Raw genomic sequence first — 22,237 nt, 5'->3', positions numbered from 1 at the left:
GAAGGATGAAAAACCATTTTATTTATAGAGGAAACTTTATCAGGCTCAAAATGAAGATTTTCAAGAAAATATCCTCAAAGTGTGGTAGGAATTCTCACCCACCATCTTAGAGAAGTTCAAAAAACAAATTTAAATGCCTGATAAGGTTCTCAAGAAACTTGAGTCTGTGAGAAAGATTATTTTGATCTTTAACAAAGGTCTGAATAATTTGAATAGCAGTCTCTGCAACAGAAATCTTGGATTTTATTTCATCAAACTGGACGTCATAGATATTCCCCATAACATTGACTTTGATAGAAAGAAGATCGATTTTTGTATTACAGTCCTTCAAGGAGTGACTGAAGCCAGCCATCAAGTGACCACCACCAGCTTAGGTGGTAAAGGTATAGACTCACAAAGGAGCCCAGAGTGGATAGGACCTGGAGCACCAGTCAACCTCAGAGCCGAAGAATCCACCAACTGCCCCTGATTCTCGACGGGAGATGAAGAAGACAGGCACAAAGCATAGATGGCTCCCCCTGTGTCCTCAGGCAACAAAGGAGGCAGTGGCTGCTCAGACACTGAGTCTCCACACACTCTCCCCTCCGCTGGCACCAACAGCACATCACCCTGCAAGCACTGCGGGTTGCAACGGGGAAGTGAGACTCTGAGCCGGCAGGGGTCGAAGATCCTGGGAACTAAGAGTGACCTCTCCCGACGAAAAGCGTGCACTTTCACCCACAAGCACAACAGAGTTTACAGTTCCCCCCCCCCCCCCCACTGCCAAACTGGATAAGAAAGCTGGCAAAGAGGGGTACACATCCAGAGGGAAGACCCAAACTTTGAAAAGAAACAAAGGTTTTCAAAAGAAACGAGGAGTAGTATCTATGTCCGGTCTCATATCGTCATCTTGCCTCTGAAAGATAATTTTCAAAGGAAACTTTTCCGCAGAATTTTATTTGGGGCAGCAGGGAATGTACCTGTGTATATTGCATCTGCTTTTCCGCAGGAGCAAAATTCACAAGGGAAAGTATAAGTGCAATACTTATCCATCTCCACCCCAGTCCCTGCTCCATTCACAATGCAAATACTTTTCATGGCATTGAAGGGGCAATTTTCAAATTGGGTGACTTGGCTGCAATTACTATTAATGCAGCTATATGACTTTGAAATTTGCCCTCCTCAGGGGATTCTGAACCTTTCAATCACCCCTATATATTCAAATACTGAAGGCATTCATTTTGATTACCTAGAACAAATAAGAATATGTCAAAAATGAAAAATGGAATTCCTAAGCCAAATGTGATGAATAGATAACATATCAAGGAGATTAAATAATATTTATAAACATTTAAAACATGTCATACTTGCTTAAATCAAAAAAGCTCAAAGGAACAAAACCCAAAACAGGTAAACCAATGAAAAATACAAATACGCCGAGGATGGAAGAAGGTTCATTGGCTTCTCCTGATTCTTACAGTCTGAGCCTAGAGCTGCAGTTTCCTCTTGTAGCACCACAGATTCCCTCAGTCAGAGAAGAGCTGAGGCTGGCATGGCTGGATGATACCACTGACGCACGGACATCTAGAAGCCCGAAGAAGGAATCAATCTTGGTAACAGTGCTTTCAGATCCTGATCAAAGGACTGGGACCCAACAACAGGGAGATAGTCTGGCGGTTCCCACTGGATGTGGTGGAGTTTCTCTTTTGATTATTCCATTGGCTTCTACAGAGAAGGGGGCGCATTTCTCTGGGTTTGAAGAAGGAAGATTTGTCTAGATGGAGCCACTGAGTTTGCCAAGACTTGTCCATTTCACCTTAGAAACACTGTGGGAAAGCGTAATGTAAAAATATACATCTTTTCAGATTCAAGGACTGGCTGCTAAACTGTCTGCTTTTCAAAGGTTTGAAGTTCAAGATGTGGCAAATGTCAATATTACAACTAAGGGGTGAGCTTAATCAAACATATTCATCTGCAGACAAGAGATGCCTTAATAGAAAATACAGTTATTGTTGTTCATTGAACTAGGCAGGCAATCATAACCCTTTAGAGGGAGATTACAGTCCGTTTATAGTAGTAGCTACATCAGTCCCTCGATGCTACTATAAACGGGGCTGTAATCTGTCTCTAAAGGGTTATGATTGCCTGCCTAGTTCAATGAACAACAATAAACGTATTTTCTATTAAAGCATCTCTTGTCTGCAGATGAATATAAGTTTGATTAAGCTCACCCCTTTGTTGTGCACGCAGCCTTGGTCTGCTTTTTGCTCCTTCACTGCTCCTTTGGTCAACTGTCAATATTAAACATCAGTTGGACATTACGAAGAATAAAATTAAGCAGTCCCAAGATAGTGAAAAGGTCATTATTAAGGACTCGGGGGAGATCCATAGCAAGTTAGAGATTTTAAAAAATGTATTAAGAAAGCATAATTTATGTTTTCTGAATTTTCCTAACATACCTTCTATTTTAACAGTAAAAATATTTAAACATTATGTTACTATAGTCTGTTCCACCTCTCTTTAGGGCCTTTTATTTACCAACATATAGAAAGAGTGAGGTTGGGGGGCCAGAGTCAACCCTCTTAGATACTGTAAGATGGTTTGAACCTTATGAGGCTCCTGGAAGGATCTGGATCAGACCAATATCTATTATGGTTATTACATGTGCCTTAGACCCTGACTGAGATTGTCTATTGGAAATGTTCTTTAATGTTAAAGGTGTGTTTTTATGAATTGTCGCATTTGGATTTTTCCAGATGTTTCTAAATAAACTTGCATTACTAAAGGATGATCACCTATCCCACACGGAACATAAGCTTACATGAGATTGGGTGGGTCAGGTTTACTAAGGACCTTATGCATCCAAAAGTTGGGAGTTTGTATTTTAATTCATAAAAACCTGCCATTACAGGTACTAAGATCCTGAGGGGAGATATTGTGTTTATTTGAAACTGTTAAAAACTTAATCAAGGACCCATCTTCCTCAATCTCGAACAACTACAAATTTTCAAAGAACTCATGCAATGAATATGCCACTTCTTTATTAAATGAAATCAATAGGTTAAAAACACAATTCTCCACCTGCCTACTAATAAAAGAACATGAAGAAAAACATGGGCAAGCAAAATGGAACTCATTCAACACAGTATCTAAACTTGAAATTAACCAAATCACCACAAAAATTAAGCCTGCTATACACCCACTGGATCCAATCCCTGCAAGCTCCCTGAAAACAGTTCACAGCGTAATCATGCCAACAATCACAACCATGATCAACCACTCACTCAGAAGGTTTGGTCCCCGATAAGGCAAAACAAGCTGTGATTAAACCCATCCTAAAAAATAAATCTGGCAAAAGTTATGATTGGGACAATTATCGACCAATATCCAACCTGCCTTTTATTGCTAAAATCCTAGAAAAAGCAGCGTTATCACAATCAGAAAGCTACCTAGAAGACAATAATATACCCTAACCAATTCAGCTTCAGAAAAGATTGCTCTACAGAAACCCTTCTCATTTTCCTAACCGACCGTGTACTACAGGAGTTTGATAATGATGAATCCTATAACCTGGTACTAATTGACCTAACAGCAGCCTTCAACACTGTAGACCATACCCTGCTATGCCACCAGCTAGAAAAATTGGAATACATGGAACTGTTAACAAATGGTTCTTGTCCTTCCTAGAAAACAGATCATTCCAAGTCAAACTGGACAACCACAAATCTGACACCTTCCCAATCGATACAAGTGTCCCCCCAGGGTCAGCACTTTCAGCTCCCCTGTTCAACATTTACATGCTTCCACTATGTGCATTACTAGCAGAACTAGGAATCAAATTCTTCCTTTAAGCAGACAGCATACAATTCTACATCCCATTTGACAAATCATTTGAAAAAACTACCTCAACTCTGTCAACAAACATGAAGGCATTACAAAGACTAACTCAGCTGAAATTAACACTAAACACAAAAACAACTGAAATTATATGGTTAAGGAGACATTCCACAATAATCAAACCACCAATCCTAGACCTAGGAAACTTTAACATTACTCCTTCAGATCAGATATGAGACCTAGGAAAAAAGATTGATGAGAATTTGTCAATGAAAAAGCATATAAGCAAAGTAATTAAAACAGGATACTCCAAGCTTAGTATATTACATCAACTGAAACCTTTACAGGAGTTCCGCACTGTTCTACAAACACTAATATTTTCCAAAATAGATTACTGCAACTCCCCATTACTAGGCCTACCCTCTGGACTCAAACCATTACAACTACTACAAAACACCTCAGCCAGACTGCTACTAACAACAAGGAAATTTGACCACATCACCCCCTCGCTGATAGCACATGCATTGGTTTTCTGTACAATCCAGAATTCATTATAAAGTACTGACTAATTTGTAATATCAAAAACATTAACCCATGCCTATCAACATCACTGTAAATATAGTATATATTGTATATAATTTTACCTTGTACGCAACTTCTTTCTACTTACATGCGCTACTCTCCAATTAGAAATTGTTAATCTTTCCCTTTACTTCTCTTCAAAAGCCTTGTTATACTTCCCTGTTGTAATGTAACTTTCGCTTTCATTGTTTACTGGTTTATCGTATGATAAGACCCTGTCTTGAGCATCGGTATATTAAAAGAATTTAAATAAATAAATAAATACACATACATACATATTAGGAGTGACACTTCAACCATACACACCACAGAGAGCCCTAAGATCAAAGACAAGGACTTCTAAAAATGCCTACAACACGGAGCACACACAACGCAAATAAGAGATCAAATGTTTTCCTTAGCGGGCCCCAAGTTTTGGAACTCTCTCCCAGAGTCACTATATCTGATAACAGAAAGAAAGAGTTTCAAACAGGAACTGAAAACATGGCTCCTTAGAAATGCTTATAATCTAACGTAAAATGCCAATAAACTGATATCGTCACTATCAGAACTTTAAACAGTATTAGTAAATTGAGCAAAAAGAATTGAATGATGTAAAGTGTAAAAAGGCTACATTCTGAGGGCCGCATTTTCAAAAGGTTACGCACGCTGGGCCTATTTTAAAAAGGCCTGGCGGCGTGCATAAAGTCCCGGGACGTGTGTAAATCCCGGGGCTTTACAAAAGGGGCGGGGCGTGGGCAGGGCCAGAGGCCTGCAACACAGCGACCACTGCCGCTGTGTTGAGGGATTGTGTGGTGGCAGCCTGCCGGCAGGCGCAAAAGCTAAGATAAAACTTTTGGGGGGGGAAGGTCAGGCTAGGGGGGAGGGAACGGAGGAAGGCAGCGCAGCTCAGCTCGTGCAAGGTGCACAATTGTGCACCCTTTTGCACGCGCCGACCCCGGATTTTATAAAATCGGGTCTACATGTGCGCGCATGTTATAAATTATACCCGAGTATGGCATGTAGGATAATGAAATGAAAATTATAGGTTACATTTCTCTCTCATGGCACCTTAATTAACTTATACTTGATGCTGTTGTGTTGACCTAGAATAGATATTTATTATTGTAAGAAACTAGATAATGCATAAATATGACCTAGACTATGTATTAGCTGTTTGTATTGATCCAGAATATGAATGTTGACCTAGAATGGGAATGCTGACCCAGAAGCCAAATGATTTTATAAACCGTTGTGATCTTATCTTGGAACAATGGTATATAAAACATCTAAATAAATAAATAAATTTATAAATAAATAAATGCAATATATGGAGCTAATACAGACTTGGGATCCTACTTTACAGGCCATACTCATATTTTATAGGAGTTTGCAGGCCTCCCAGTGGTGGTGGGGGGGACTGGAACATGTGTCTAAATGTTGATTATTCACTGTTCTCATCCCAAAGATCATCATAGGGTGCAGGGCTCTCTTACTACCCTGGTTGCTTTACACAATCTGGTGGATATCTGGAGGGAGATATATCATTCAAGTAGGGACTATACATACTTCTCCCCATGGCATAACACTTATAGTTGACTGGATTAGTTTCTCTGCTCCTCTTCAACGACTAGGCTAGTCACCACTCTGATCACCACTATGTCAATTTCCTTCAGTGTTTCTCTGGGTTCTTCGGGCACATGGAGACTGAATCTCTCTTTATTAGGCAAGGAAGAATTTCTTCAGTTGGTCAGGAAGGCGGTTGCTAATTTTAATTTTCATCATGATGCGAGAGAATATGACCCCACTATACAATCGAAAACTCTTAAGGTGGTATTATGGGGATCAACACGGACATTAAGATACTGGCCAAGGTTTTGCAACTACAATTAGAATGCATAATGCCTTTTATTATTCAATCTGACCAAACAGGCTTCATTAAAGGGCTCGTACATAATACTAGACGGCTCTTTAACATACTGCACTGGGCCAAGAATCAAAAATTATCTGGGATAATCCAGCCATCCTACACTTCTCCAAGTAAGTAAGTCAGATAACACTGAATATCAACGTTTACCCCGTTAAGTTAGCCAGATAAGAAGCTCTGCCACAGAAAGCCCCTATCCTGCCCCTCACTTAGCAAACTATCTTTTTAGCTGGATAAAAAGTTAGCCTGCTAATTGGCAGCTGCTGACCATACCTGAATATTCAAATGGCGCTACTTAGCCAGCTAAGTCCGAACTTAACGGGCTCAGTGGAGGTGAACATCGGCCCCTATCTACATATTTCAGAACCCTGTTAACTAAGAATTTTTGCCATAGGTAAAAAAATTAGGGACACCTAAAAAGGCCCTCACAATAGTGCAAAGAAACAAAAGTTCCAGGTTAAAAAATTAATTCTTTATGTAAAAAGGTTTAAAATGACATACATCTTAAATAATCCATAGCCATGGCCTCAGTGATAGCACACATCCAAAATGAAATGTTTATTCGGCAATCTTTCTGTTTAATGATATTTTTATAAAAGTAATTGATTTTGATTTTTAACCACTTTAAAAATCTACAACTCAAGTTTTTTCCATTTTGCCATCTCCCTGTTAAGAGTGCAACAAGTGGCCTCAACAGTATATCCTGATGCTTCCAACTACTTTCATTATTATTCATAAATCAAACACAACAGCACAAAAAATCAATATGAGGTGTGCACAAGCTGCATGATAGCAATTTGTGGTTTCCTAATGACTGTGTCTATATTAAGCAACGAATCAGACTGCTGAAATTAAGCTTGCTGTGTAATAAAGCCGTCATTAAAAAATAATTGGGATGCCAGACAGATAACTGCTCTCAAGTGGGAAGAGAAGACCTGGTGTTCAGAAAAGCTTCTTCAAAAAACAAAAAAGTTTACAAGATTTTGAGTTAACAGATACCAGAACCTGTGCAACTGCACACTATTTAGAATTACTTCAAAGTAAGGACTAGAAGTTACACGGTGCCTAACAGATAAAGTTCATGTCAATATCTCAGTTTGCACAAACCAGCATAAATCAAACAAACTACCTGTCCGGATTCTACTTGAAGATGGGGTTATGATGTGCTTAAAAGTTCACGTGTACCTTAAGTCAACTCAAATGAGGGCATGAAATACGTGTATCTTCTATGTATGTATTATTTTGAAACTTTAATGCACATGCTTAGACCTCTTTCCCAACCGAGTAACACCCTGGTAGTATCTCTTTTTACTACGGCTAAAAGTACGCTGTGAAGGTGTACACAAACTGCTAGCCCGCTGAAAATCCACAGGGAGATTCGGCTATTTTCCCCCAAAATGCTGCAGCCGGTATTATCTCAGGGGTTAGCATGCGAGATCATGTCATAACCACTGCTCCATGCCCTTCTCTGGCTTTCAATAGAGTGGAAGACTGAAAACAAAGTGACCACGCTGATACATAAGCTCCTGGGCCACTCATCTTCCCCAAGGGCTTCTGCCAATCCGAGCATCTATAATCCTTCACGGGCAGTGAGGTCGGCGCTCCACACCAAACACATTCTTGTTGAATCTCAAGAGAAAAGTTTTTCAGTTGCAGGCCCTTTATTATGGACTTCTCTGCCTGAACAATTAACGGCTCACGACATGCACTAAGACATTCAAAAAGAGGTTAAAAGCATCCTTACTCAGACAAGCACTTGATGTGCCAGACTAGCAGGACCATTTGTTCACGGCTTATCTGGCAGAAAGCTTGAGGGTTATGTTTCCCAAAGTGTTGTTAGGCTTCTTTGTCCTACTGCTCAACTATGTTGTTTATTTTTGTTAATTTTATAAATGTACCCCACTTTGGATTTATGCGGGCTATAAATGTTTTTAAATATATTAATAACCGACTTTTACACAAGCAGATCTTGTCAAAGCCTTTGAAAATTTACCCAAGCATCTTTTCTATTTTGCGTCTATAGGGACCAAAATGCTTATTACATCTGGCCACAAGCAATTTTTATATTTTAAAAAAAAAAAAAAAAGATAAAAAGGATAACCTTTAGCAAATAAGATTTTTGAACTAAAGCAAGCCAGGACAATTTCATTCTTAAACATGTTTTTAACACTTTGTCTGAAGTTTTGAACTTTGCCTTACAGGCCAAAAGGTTCAACTTCTGTACGTCTTATAAAATCTAGCAGAGATGGATTTTCACATTTTTGTCAACAGCTGTGATGAAAAAACATTTAGGGACCTCTTTTCTAAACTGCATTAGAAAGGATGTTTTAACATTTGATAGGTCCTACAGGATTTACTAAATTGTGGCAATTTAGTAAATCTCATGTTCCTGCAGATGGTAACGTATGCACATTGCCAGGGGTGGTAATATCTGCATGCTCCTGGTATCCTTTGGACCTCATTCTTTAAAGGGGGAGCTAGCTCTGAGTCCCAATCCCCACCCAGCAAAGCCTCCTACCCTAAAAACTCTCCTCTAGCATCCCCACCCCAAGATAAAACTCCCCCAAAAGAGGTGTGAGGACAGTAATGATCCAAAAAGCTGCCCACTTTCCTGGAAAACACAACAGATGCTGATTTCTTATGAGAGAGACACAGATAAGGCGTCCTCTCGGTCTACTTATAAGGACCAAGAGCTGCTTTGATTAATCTCAAGAGTTAGTCAGCCTTTAAATATTTGAGTTGTGCAAGAGTTAGTTAAGTGATGTGTTGTGCCTTTTAAAACAGTGAAATAACTTCATTTCAATATCTTGAATTACTGAAGCAATTGCTATATATATATATATATATATATATATATATATATATATATATATATATATATATATATATATATATATATATGTGATATTTAATCAATTAGGTTTAATTAATAAAAACCTTCATAAATTACTAAATCTTGACAAAGGAATCCCTTGCCCTTGAGTATCAAATCTGAAAAAAGAAAGATTTGTAAAAAAAAAATCCCTACAGCTCATTAATATTTTTCTTGCATTAGATCAGATTTTTTTGTGTGCGCGTGTGCATGTCATCAGTTCGATTCATACGAACATCGCCAATAATGCACACTAAGATTACTTTAATATTATTTGCATGCCAAGTTTGGTACTTAACATGCTGTAACACTTTAGGATGGCTTAATAAATAGGGTCCCTTAGAAAGCCAACAATTAAAAAAAAAAATAAAGACAAAGTTTCAATTTCTACTTTCAGCCAACCACAATAAAATTTGAATGCCAGCACATTACAGCAACAGTGCTGGAAGAAAACATTAGATAATTCATTTAGAAGCTTTAAAAAAAAAATCAGTAAGATACCTTCAGTGGTTCTGAATATTTCACAAAGGAGATATTAAAATTTAAGATTTTTGAATGCACCTCCTAATTAATCACTCCTAATGTGAATCTAAGTAAATTATCCTTAGCAGAATCCTATATGGGCAATTCACTAATGCATGTAAAGATACACCACAACCAGCCAAGAGTACCCAAAAGGTACACGATTGTTTGAAACAGTAATATGGCCATAAAGGAATAAAATATACTAATACAATAGAGCAAGAAGCTAAGAGAGTTTTAGAACAAATTAATAGGCTCTTTATTGCTTTACTAAACTCATTGAATTTCAAATGTAATAATTAACGGGTGGAAAACCTACTGCCTATGATGTAAAAAATGAAATAAGTACAATCTAAATTTATTTTTAAAGTCAAGAACAAAGCAGAGACTCTCAAAGCTCTAGAATCATACTCCCTTATGCTTCATATAACTCATGCTGATTCAAGCTGTACCTTCACATCTGTATGTATATGCACAAGGATTGGAACTACAGTGAAAGAGGGAAATCTGCTTGGTCGCAATTCAATGTCCTGAATACACAATGCCTTCCAGGGGTTCTATCACTTCTAATAAGGACACTCAACATTGTTGAATAAATCCAGTACAAGTTATACTAGGTCATTCTGCCTAAACAGGATCAGCATCAATGTGTGTGTGGCAGGTGTACCCAAAGGAATATGTGTACATCAAGCTTAAAAAGGAATCTTTACACCCACAAGCATATTAAATATTCCCCAGGTTACAGATGCCAGTCAAGCCAATGCCACTTTACCATTCATAAAAACCCTTTATTTTTCTGTTTTGGAGACATCCTGTTAGCTGTGCAACATAAAAGTATGTTTCAGAGTTTGATAAGAATTTTCCCATTGATTATGCTTATAATGAACTGAAAAGAACTCTTGGTGAATGAAACCAGAGTACATCAGTTTCAAATTAAAGAAGCACATCATCTTAACCCTCAGCTTGTCCCAAACAGCAACTAACTACCAAAAACCTTAAAAAGTGACTCATGTAACGGGCATTCCTACTTTATCAGATCTTTCTCTGCTTCTGCTGTAGGTTAACAGACTCATTTCTATCTTGATATTTCCTTAGAAATAAACTAAAAGATCACAGAGAAGGGTGACCAAAATTATAAAGGGCATGAAACGGCTTCCCTAGGAGGAAAGGCCAAAGAGGTTAGGGATGTTCAGCTTGGAGAAAAAAGACTGAGGGGGGATATGATAAGAGGGCTACAAAATCATGAAAGGACTTGAACAGGTAAAATGTGAATTGGTTATTTACTCTCTCACACAATAAAAGGACTAGGGGGCAATCCATGAAGTTAGCAAGTAGCTCATTTGAAACAAATGGGAGAACATTCTTTTTTACTCCGTGCATAATTAAACTTTGGAATTAATTGCCAGTTAGCCAAACCTTTTTTAACCCAGTTACTCTAAGTTCCTAGAGCAGAAGTCTATAAACTGCTTTTAATCAATAAGGATTAGTTGCTTGGGACCTATTCATTAAATGTTTGGGTACTTGCCAGGTACTTGTGACTTGGTTGGTCACAGGATACTGGGCTTGATGGACCCTTGGTCTGAACCAGTATGAAATTAAAAAAAACAATTAAAAAAAACAAAACATTTTTCTACAATTTAAGTAGGCCAAATTATCATGATCTAGAATTGCCAAGCAATAAATCCCCACCACTAGAATATCCTTGACTTAGTAGTGAAGTTTTCAACTGCAATCGTTTATGTGAGGGGTCAGCGACCCCTGGCATGCATGGCACACAAAGCCCTCCCAGCCAGCAGGCTAATCCCCCCTGTCGTGAAACTGCTAACAGTGCCAAGGTTCAGGAGAAAGCAGCATATCAGGTTGGAGAACAAATGTGACCGGTTCACTTCAGAAAGCAGTTCTCCCCCATCCCAGAGCAGTTGTTTCTCCTCCCTACTCTTTCGAGAAAGATTCTCCCCCAGTGGCTGGTTCTTAGCAGAAACACCATTACCCTAGGATACTGGATCTAAAAAGGTTGCTAACCCAATGTTTAGCTTCTCTCTGATCTCAGCCAGACAGAGCTGTGTAGCTCTGCATGAAGGCAGCACCATTAGCAGCTCGGCAGAGGTGCTTGTCATCAGCTGAAGTCTGCCCAGTTCTTGCTCAGTACAGTAGTGTTGAGGGGAGGGAGAAAGATGTAGCAACACTGCAAGATGCAACGGACAGACAAAAGAAAAGAACGCAGGATTTAAGGAAGTGCAGAGCAGCTTTTTCAACCAAGTTTAAAATGTTTATTTTAACAGAAAAAAAAAAAAAGAATAGAACAGTTAGAAATGTGAGAAAAGCACAGTTAAATTAAAAATCAGGGTAAGCTAAATTAAAATGTAACATGAAGTGCCTTTCTCCCTTCTACTAATCAATACTTCTACCAATGCACCTGCTGCATGCAATCCTAAAGCCCAGACAAGCTGTTTATTTTCTCTACATGTCCTCCCTTTGGGGCTGCTCTTAGAGAGGAAATCAGTATTTAATAGGTTTCTCCAGACTAAAGTACAGAAGGCTGTTATTAAGTGCCAGATGTACTAAAGGGTTTTCCTATTTTCTATGGAAAAAAATGCTTGGTCCATCTGACCCTAAGCTGCAGGTTTTTCACTACAGATTTATTTTCTATACAGTGCCACCCGTGTACATAGCACTAGATATGACAATTCATCTGGCAGAGTATCTCCACCCTAAAGATCTTGCAATCAAAGCCTGGATATGGGAAGGAAAACTGACTTGGCGAGCAGCAGAATCAAACACCGGGATTCAAGTTGACGTCTCTGTACTTAAAACAATCAACTACGTTCCTGGTTCAAAGCAAACAAGCCAAACGAGCAGCAAACCTTTCAACTAGAAGGATGATTACAGCAAACTGTTTTACCGAGAGGAACGATATATGAATATTGATGAATATTGAATTGAATATTGAATTGTGATGGATCATGACCTGAATTTGACTATGACCTTGTTCTTATGACATTATAGTCCACTTGTTGTTTGTTCCTATGCTTCTCTGCTCTCCTTATGGTTTTTTGTACCCCTTGCCCTTCCCCTGTTACCTGTAATTTCTGTTGCTTTTGTTCCATGTAAACCGAGGTGATGTTTCGACTAACATCGGTATAGAAGACTTTTAAATAAATAAATAAATAAATAAATAAATAAATAAATAAATATTCCAAAGTTGAAAATTAAAATAAATTTCCCCAGTTTTCAAAAGCTGCATGTATGAAAGAGCCAAAATTAACCTTATCGCACTGCTTGCAACTTTCACAGTATTTATCCACTCATCCTCCCATAGACTCTGGGACGTAATTTACAGAGAAACAGATCTAAATGTCCAGGACAATAGGCTAGACAATTGCCGCGGTGGTTACTTCAAGCAAATTAGCTCTAGGCACATGACTGTGGAAGAAATGAAAATAAAACCTGGCTGGTGGTCTCAGGACTTTCCCTCATGCACAATATGAACACAGGGAAGATAATTCTCAAAGGCATTTCCCTGGGTAAAATGGAGCATTAGCCACAGAACGGCCACCCACTAGGCAGGTAAATATGCATGCATGTGTTAGGTTTACCTGCATGGAGCAGACGCACGCATGCGTTGGGTTTACCTGCATGGAGCAGACGCACACATGCGTTGGGTTTACCTGCATGGAGCAGATGCATTCCCAGGGGTGGAGCTAAAAGGAGTTTGCACTTATGCGCATACTTCAGGATTTAAAAAAGAAAAAATATGGAACTTTATTTTCAAGGGAAATTTGGATAGGCGTTTTACAGATATAATTTGCGCAGTACATGATTTGGTGGAATCGTTTTCGAAGCAGCTTATGTGCAAGCATTATAAAATTACCCCTCGAAGGTCTGAAATTTACTACAAATTCATCCTCAGTTTTGAACCATTAAAAAAAAAAAAAAAGTAGCAAGGACAATCGACTGGTTAAGAACCTTGGAGAAACTGGAAATCTCTGTTCACAAGAGGTAACGTAGGACTACAAATCATGCTAAGTAAAAACATGTGCGATAGCACAGACTTCAGCTTCTGTTTACAGACGAGCAGGGCAGCGTTCTAGCAGCTGTAGCGCTCCCACAGAAAACTGGATTCTTCCCTGCCTGTGATGCCTTTTATCTTCCTTCAGCCCTGTTGTCACATCTGAAGAAGAGACCTATGTGGACTCAAAAGCTCCTGGATCCTCCTCCTTTCTGGGTAACTTCATTTGTCAATCTAATAAGAAGTATCACAGCCTGCCAAGAACGTGATGCAAACCCCCAGCTTTGTCATGTCACTCTGATGCACTAAGACAGAACGAGGGTCGCACGGAAAGGGACTCCTGTGGCTAAAGCTGTGCTCAGCCAGCAGAAACGGCCCTTTAGAAAACTGCGCATAAACGCGCGCGTGCCCGTGCTTTTATGTGCGTAGGGGAGAGGTGTTCCAGGGGATGGAGTATGGGCAGGATTGAGACTTGCGTGCATTTTTGCATTTTAAAAAATAAGATGGTAACTTCCAAACAGGCGCGTGGGCGCATGCATACACGTATATATGGGTGCACGGTCAAATACACAGCAATTTTATATCCTGTACACGTTATAAAATAGCCCTGGACGCGCTTATGTGTGCTCTTAATTTTACACGTGTGCCGCGTAATGTCGGCTTTGAGACACGCAAGAGAAAGAATTTTATAAACAGGCACACGTCCATGCCACAACCAGTTTCACCAGTTCAGCCACCAGTTCGCCCAGTCTACAGCTAGGTCCTCCAAAACTCAGCCTGCACCTGCCCCCAGTTATGCCAGACTCTCAAACACTTAACAGAGGACTGGAAATTGTTTTATTGAGACTTGCATCTCCTTCATACCTACGCTCAACTAGAGGTATTTGCACGTACATCTCGATTCCACCCCTAAAACATCCACGCCCACATTCCACTCCTTTTTTTTCCCTCCGATGCAAGATATTCACGCATCGAGACTTGTACACGCATGAGGGTGACTAATAAAACTGAGTGGACAAACGCATGTGCTACATGCACGCACATCTCCCGATTTTGTCACCCACCCAGCTTTTAAAATTCCCCTTTAAGTGCATAAATTCTCTCAGAAAAACTACGCCCTACGTGTGAGCGTAGGTTTGCCGGGAGCATTTTCAAAGCAGATTTAGGCATGTAAATCGGTTTTGAAAATTGGTGTAACTTATGCACATATTTGCCAGCTAACTTATGTGCAATGCTTCAAAATTACCCCCCAATAAGTGCTGACAATTTCCAGCAGCTTCAGCTCTATGCTGCATTATACTTAAAATTGAAACAAATGGAAACAGCTCTAGATGTAAGCTCCCGAGACCATTATCTTTTTCCAAGACTCTGCGGAAGCATCAATTTTAGACCTTTTTCATAACATCAGAGAATCACCAGGGAACACTGCATTCACTGTGCTGGTAACCTATGCCTTTTTATGTCAATAAAGATTTTTCAAAATTCACAGCAACCGGATAAAAGAGAAGTTATAGAAACACAGAAAATCTTATGTTCAGGTTTTAAACTTAATCACGAAAAGAAAATTAATTTGTTCTGTGTGCAAACAGGAAGTCTCAACTCTTTTCACTGGTGAAAAAAATTATAGAATAAAGCAGTGGTTGTTAACGTCTGGGCAGACGCTTGAAAATGAGATCATAGAAAACTTGCAAGTCTGTCACCAGATGAAGCCCCGATATAAAGGCAAAAATAAAATATATGGCAGACAGGCTAAAGTTCATTGGTGTTATTTAAAGAGAAAGCAAATTGGCGGCTCTTGTGCCATCAAATCGGAAACGTTTTACAACATTATCGTCTTGATATCCTTTAGTTTCCTTTTTGTTACAATTTCATGAAAAGTAAAAGCAGCAAAAATCAAAAGGTGGAACTCCATAAATTATATATACACATATATCAATCATTACAGTTAGTTATACGTAGGCAAAACTCTATTCAGAGAGCCCGTCCTAAGATATGTTTACATTTAACCACTATTGCATGGATATTACCCAGAAGAACAGTCTCCTAATCTCCAGAGGCTCACTTTACTCACACTTACGCTTTGTGAAGTAGCACCAATTAGAGAGGAAATAAGGACACCAGAGGCCACATTCTTAGTTCTGAATTCAAGAAATCAAAATGCCCCATTTTCCCTTCAATTGGGGCATTTTATTTCTTTATTTAGAAAACCTTCAAGTTTTCTTTGTTTAGTGCCCCTTATAGTACAGAGTACCAGAGAGCCCTAGCCAGTGCTACATAAAAGGGAAATAATATTCAAGGGAGGATTTATTGGAAAGCTACATGGAAGATGTTGTTTGTTTGTTTTTTTAAGTTTACTGTTAAAAACTGGTAGCGGTTGAGCTTCCTGAATGCCCTGTAAGGGCTTATTCCAGGAGAACAGAGCAAGCTTACAAACAAAATTGTGGCAGCCTGGGTATGAGAAAAAGTGAGAAGAGCATAGTTGAAAGAGCAAAAGGACTGCAAGGTCAGTAGCGGGAGATTAGGTCATGGATGCATTTGAAAAAATAAAAGAATAATTTTGAAAAGACCCATTCCTGACCGGGATCCGGTGCAAAGGGCACTAGGGATTGGAACAAGACGACCCATGGGATTTTTCAGTATGTGGAAAGGATGAAAAGATGAACCGGGAATAGAGCAAACAAGACTCCTACAAGATCTCCTTGACCACAGTAAGGCTCCTCCTCCCACTTGTGAACCTGCATCTTCCATCAAGCAGAAGGCAAGGCAGGACAATGCTGCTGAAATTATCCTTTTTTAACCCTCCGGGTAAACCACCTAAGTTCATTGGTAGCTTCTGAAAAGTATTTGTCAAGAGTTTGAGAATTTTCAACATGAAACCTGGAACAATTGATTTTTCACCTGCAATTATACTTTGAAGAGCTATTTTTCTGTAACGTTTTCAGCAGAACCCAATAGCCTGCTGCTGTAAGATTGTGCATTGCAGATGTTCCTTACCTATCAGGAATGCCTAGCCTTTTGACACTTCTGTAAACTGAGAGTGTGTTGGCCACATGACGATAATTAAACCAGAATCGAGATGTACACACCTTAAAATAATAAAAACAGAAAAAGAGGTTATTATAATTTCTTAATAAATACTGAGAAAACACTTCAGTTACGGCCACAACCTTTTCTGCTAGCATTAGAGATTGTCCTGGGGAAGCGTGCACCGGCAGCCAGCCAGCATGCGGAGATTACTTCTGCTCCTGTGGAGGGTAGGAAGGGGTACAGGGAACTTCCCTCCACCCGTTGCCGCGCGTGGCCTTTTAAAATTTCTCCTCCCTACACATGCATGCGCGGATGTTAAAACCCGCCGCATATGTGTGCACGGATATTGTATAACACGTACATTATAAAACAGGCACGTTCATGGGTCTTAAATTCGATCCCACACTGTTTTACTATGTTCATAACTGGAAGTCTTTTGACTTTGTTGATCCCAGTTTATGCAAACCACCTCCTTATTTTTCATATTTTCAAGGCCCATATGTAATCATCAACACCTTTTAATATATCTGCCTGTGATTTACAAACTTCTGTTCTTACCTCTCCAACAGAACCACTTATTGTCTATTATTTGCATGCTGGACATTTTTGTTTTAATTTGTTTGCTTCATCCACTGTTGTATTTAGCTTTTAAGGTGATGCTCATTCCATAAATTTATCAAATGATGCCTGGTACACAAGCCCTTCTGTAATTTCAGTTACCGTTGATGGTTCAACCTCCTCTACTCCCCCCTCATTATGAACTCTACCGTGATCCTGTTTGATAAAGTCCTTTTCCTTTCAGTGCACCCCCATTCCCAGTGGCAGAGGAGAAGACGTTTTCTGCCTGTTCAAGGGCTTTAATGCATTACATCATCAGGCTGCAACTCATGAGCAACACGACATTTCCATCCACGATGAATACATTTATGAAGAGCTCATGTTTTCTGATAGGAAACTTTGTTCAATTTTTCTCCAACAGCAAATTAGGATGAATCATAAAATCTAAATCATATTATACGCATTATCCAAGTTTTCTTTATTTTGTTAATTATGGCTTGTTGCATCTGTTAATTGTTTACCTGTCTCTTATGTCTAAATTGTCTCACATGTGACAGCAATTTTATAATACCCATAAGCAAGACGCATATTATTATCTTTTCTTGCATAATTATGACAGTCAGATATACAGTGCATTCAGAAAGTATTCCGACCCCTTCACTTTTTCCACATTTTGTTGTTACAGCTTTATTCTGAAACGGAAAATATGCATTTTTTTTCCCCTCCTCTGTCTACACATAATTCCCATTAATGACAAAGCAAAATCCGGTTTGCATAAATTTGTGCAAATGTATTTTAAAAAAAAATCTGAAATAAGGATTCAGACCCTTTACTCAGTACTTTGTTGAGGCACCTTTTGCAGTGATTACAGCCTCAATTCTTCTTGGGTATGATGCTACAATCTTGGTACACCTGGATTTGGGGATTTTCTCCCATTTTTCTCTGCAGATCCTCGCAAGCTCTCTATCAGGTTGGATGGGGAGTGTTGATGAACAGCTATTTTCAGGTCTCTCCAGAGATGTTCAAACAGGTTCAAGTCTGGGCTTCTCAAGGACATTCACAGACTTGTCGCAAAGCTGCATGGTCTTGGCTGTGAGCTTAGGGTCGTTGTCCTGTTGGAAAGTGAATCATCACCCCAGTCTGAGGTCCAGAGCGCTCTAGAGCAGGTTTTCATCAAGGATCTCTCTATACTTTGCTCTGTCCGTCTTTTCCTCGATCCTGACTAGTCTCCCAGTTCCTGCAACCAAAAAACATCCCCCTAGCATGATGCAGCCACCACCATGCTTCACCATAGGGATGATATTTGCTATGTGGTGAACAGGGCCTGGTTTCCTCAAGACATGACACTTGGCATTCAGGCCAGAGCATTCAATCTTGGTTTCATCAGAGCAGAGAGTCTTGTTTCTCATGCTCTGAGAGTCCTTGAAGTGCCTTTTGGCAAACTTCAAGCGGGCTGTTGTGTGCCTTTTACTGAGGAGTGGCTTCCATCTAGCCTGCCTGGTGGAGTGCTGCAGAGATGGTGGCCTTTCTGGAAGATCTCAGACAGGAACTCAAGACTTGGCTGTTTCAACAAGCCTTCCCCTAAACTAGGCCTGCCTCAGCTAGTCCACAGATGCACATTCTAAGGCCTTCTATTCAGTTCACGACATCTCAGACATTGTAATTGCTTTGCTATAGTTACTGAGTTACCTTCCTATTTCTGGCTTCTTCTTTTCCCCAGTTCCATTACCCTTGTTTTATTGTAACTTTTGCATTATCGTATATGTTAAGGTTAATGTTATAACCCCTGTTCTTTGTAAACCGATATGATATGATCTGTATCATGAATGTCGGTATAAAAAAGTACTAAATAAAATAAATAAATAAGATTCTCCCATCTCCACAGCGGAACCCTGGAGCTCTGTCAGAGTGACCATTAGGGTTCTTGTTCACCTCTCTGACCAAAGCCTTCTCCCACGATTGCTCCGTTTGGGCAGGTGGCCAGCTCTAGGAGTCGGCGTGGTGGTTCCAACCTTCTTCCATTTAAGAATGATGGAGGCCACTGTATTCTTCAGGACCTTCAATGCTACAATTCTTTTGTAACCTTCCCCAGATCTGTGTCTCGCCACAATCCTGCCCCAGAGTCTACAGACAATTCCTTTGACTTCATGGCTTTGATTTTACTCTGACTTGCCTTACACAGGTGTGTGCTTTTCCAAATCATGTCCAGTCAATTGAATTTATGACATGTGGACTCCAATCAAGTTGGAGGAACATTTCAAGGATGATCAATGGAAACAGAATGTACCTGAGCTCAACTCTGAGGGGTAAATTTTAAAAGCCCTGCGCGCGTAAATCCTCCTAGATTTATGCACGCAGGGCACTTGCGCGCCTATTTTGCATAGGCCGCCGGCGCACGCAAGTCCCGGGGCGTGCCCAGGGGCATGGTGACGGTTCGGGGGCGGGCCGGGAGGGCGGTCCCGAGTCCCCTGGCACTGCAGCCTGTGCCGGGGGAAGCCAAGGCGGCGCGTACAAGTTACGCCTGCCTCAAGCAGGCGTAACTTGCACAACAAAGGTAGGGGGGAAATTTAGGTAGGGCTGGGGGGTGGGTTAGATAGGTGAAGGGAGGGGAAGGTGGGGGGACGCAGAAGGAAAGTTCCCTCCGAGGCTGCTCCGATTTTGGAGCGGCCTCGGAGGGAACGGAGGCAGGCTGCGCGGCTCAGCGTGCGCAGGCTGCCGATTTTGCGCAGCCTTGCGCACGCCGACCCCGGATTTTATAAGATACGCGCGGCTACACGCACATCTCATAAAATCCGGAGTACTTTTGTTTGCGCCGGTTGTGCGTACTTTTTTAAGATCTACCTCTGAGTGTCATAGCAAAGGGTCTGAATACTTATGTAAATGTGATGATTTTTTTTTTTTTTTTTTTTTTAATAATTTGCACAAATTTCTACAAACCTGATTTCACTTTGTCATTATGGGGTATTGTGTGTAGACTGAGGACAGAAAAAAATACATATTATCCATTTTAGAATAAGGCTGTAACATAATGTGGAAAAAAAAGTTAAGGGGTCTGAATACTTTCTGAATATACTAATTCATTTAATTCATATTAATTTGCATTAATTTAATTAATCCTGAATCCGCTGTTTATTACTATTTCATGTTACTTATTTATATAATACCTTGTAAAGGAGTGCAAAGTAACCCTCCTTAAGAAAGTAGGACCAAGTACTCAACCTGGTCCATCTTAAGAGAATTCAAAAAAAAAAAAAAAAAGTCAGCTCTTAGGGCGGTTCCCCTGACAGCTAGGATAAGAGTTTGAGCTCAGGTGGAACAGACAGGGCTCCGGGAGAAGGCAGCTCCTGAAACATAACTGTTCTACTTGTGTGTTTGTAAGGAGAAGGCAGCTCCTGTAGCAAATGCTGCCCTAACTAAGAGCCAGATTCATTAAGCTTTTTTTCCCATAGACATAGAATGGAGGAAAAGCATTAGAGAATCAGGCCCTAAGAATGATATAATTGAAGTTCGGCTGTGAAGGTAAGCAGATTGCTCATGTATTATTTGCTTTGCACTGTACATAAAAGTACTTATAAAAGTCAAAGATTGCTTGTACAATCTCATATACGGGACATTCCATGTCAAGTGGACCAATTTAGAAAATCATCCACGCTTGACCTTCAAATTGAATAAAATTTTGAGTGGATGTTCGCTACAGCCTCAAACAAAACTGTGCTAAATTTTTTGGCTGGATCTCCATTGATTCAAGAGCTAGAGGGAGCTTAATGTAGGTCACTCAGAGTACTGTGCTCCACGTAACACAAAACAGCCACTTTGTCCAGGCACTGCAGCCAAACAACCCCCGTTAGGGACCTGAAATTTTGTGGATTATTACAACCTCTGGTTCTAAGTTCCTAGGCAAAGTTTGGAACCTAATATGAGCTTGCCACCATTTTTATAGGCCAGCAAACTATGTGAAAAATTTTACAAAATAAATTTAAGGCCTACTTTGACTCCAGGCCGTAACTGGATCAATAGTGATGGCCCATGATTTATATCTAGGATTTGCACTAGGCGACTTTGCAGCCAACTGAAAGCAAAGATATAACTACATAAAGACACGATGTCACCTTTTTGTGCACATTTTTGCCATTTTTTGGGTGAAAATCTCTCTTTTGTGTAGTTTTTAATTGTTTTCTTTCTAATGTCATTTGAAAGAACATCTTTTATGCTACGTCTTGGACCCAGCCTTGCTTTCATCAGAATTACAGTCCCAAAGACAATCATCATATGCATGCATGAATGCACTATGTTAAAAGGAGCCATCTTTGGCACCCAACTGTGAAAATGCAAATGAGCTAGAGATGTGAAATTTTACAGTGCAACTCAGTTTACTGTGTTTACCACCCATTTAGCTTTTGACACATATTTGTTTAGACATATTTTCATAAATTAGTCAAAAGTCGGTGCAAAACTTTGTATGCTGAATAGCTACTTTGCATTGGTCAGTGGTGGCTGAGCCAGTGCCAATTCAGCAAAATTGACAACCCCATCACCTAGGGGCCACTCCAGACAGCCAGACAAGGTACCAGCCACAGGTTTCCAAGCTTTTATTTAAGCACAAAACAAAAAAAGGCAAGATACTACATACGAAGATTGCTTAAACTGCAGATTTCACAAAAATTCACTTAATGATTTTTCCTGCCTTGCACATGCGTGACAAAGTGGCTTGTGAATAAATGTACTGCCTGCCTGATGAAGCTGTTATGGGTGCATCAAGGATAGCAATAATCCTTGATGCACCCATAACAGAAAATTTTCTGGAACCCATCAAGTGTCTCTATGGGGCAGCCAGTAAAATGACCTGGCAGGATCTTGGGGGTGCAAGAAATTGACCAAGACATCACGTTCCTAAATTGAGACTTTGCATATATGACCAGTAGACCAGGAATTATCATAGATGCAA

At 39.9% G+C, this 22,237-nt stretch overlaps 1 protein-coding gene across 2 annotated transcripts in view; it reads right to left on the bottom strand.

Moving 5' to 3' along the window:
- PIGK (phosphatidylinositol glycan anchor biosynthesis class K) overlaps nucleotides 1-22,237 on the bottom strand; it is a 224,907-nt gene that overhangs the window by 192,641 nt on the left and 10,029 nt on the right. For both annotated transcript variants that reach the window (XM_029618432.1, XM_029618431.1), the window contains exon 3: nucleotides 16,702-16,793. In XM_029618432.1, coding sequence (XP_029474292.1) covers nucleotides 16,702-16,793 — 92 coding nt within the window. The remainder of the gene's footprint in view (nucleotides 1-16,701; nucleotides 16,794-22,237) is intronic.

The sequence above is a fragment of the Rhinatrema bivittatum genome, chromosome 10, assembly GCF_901001135.1.
Source record: "Rhinatrema bivittatum chromosome 10, aRhiBiv1.1, whole genome shotgun sequence".
NCBI lineage: Eukaryota > Metazoa > Chordata > Amphibia > Gymnophiona > Rhinatrematidae > Rhinatrema > Rhinatrema bivittatum.
The sequence above is the reverse complement of the archived record's forward strand: the minus strand, read 5'-3'. Positions and strand labels throughout refer to the sequence as shown.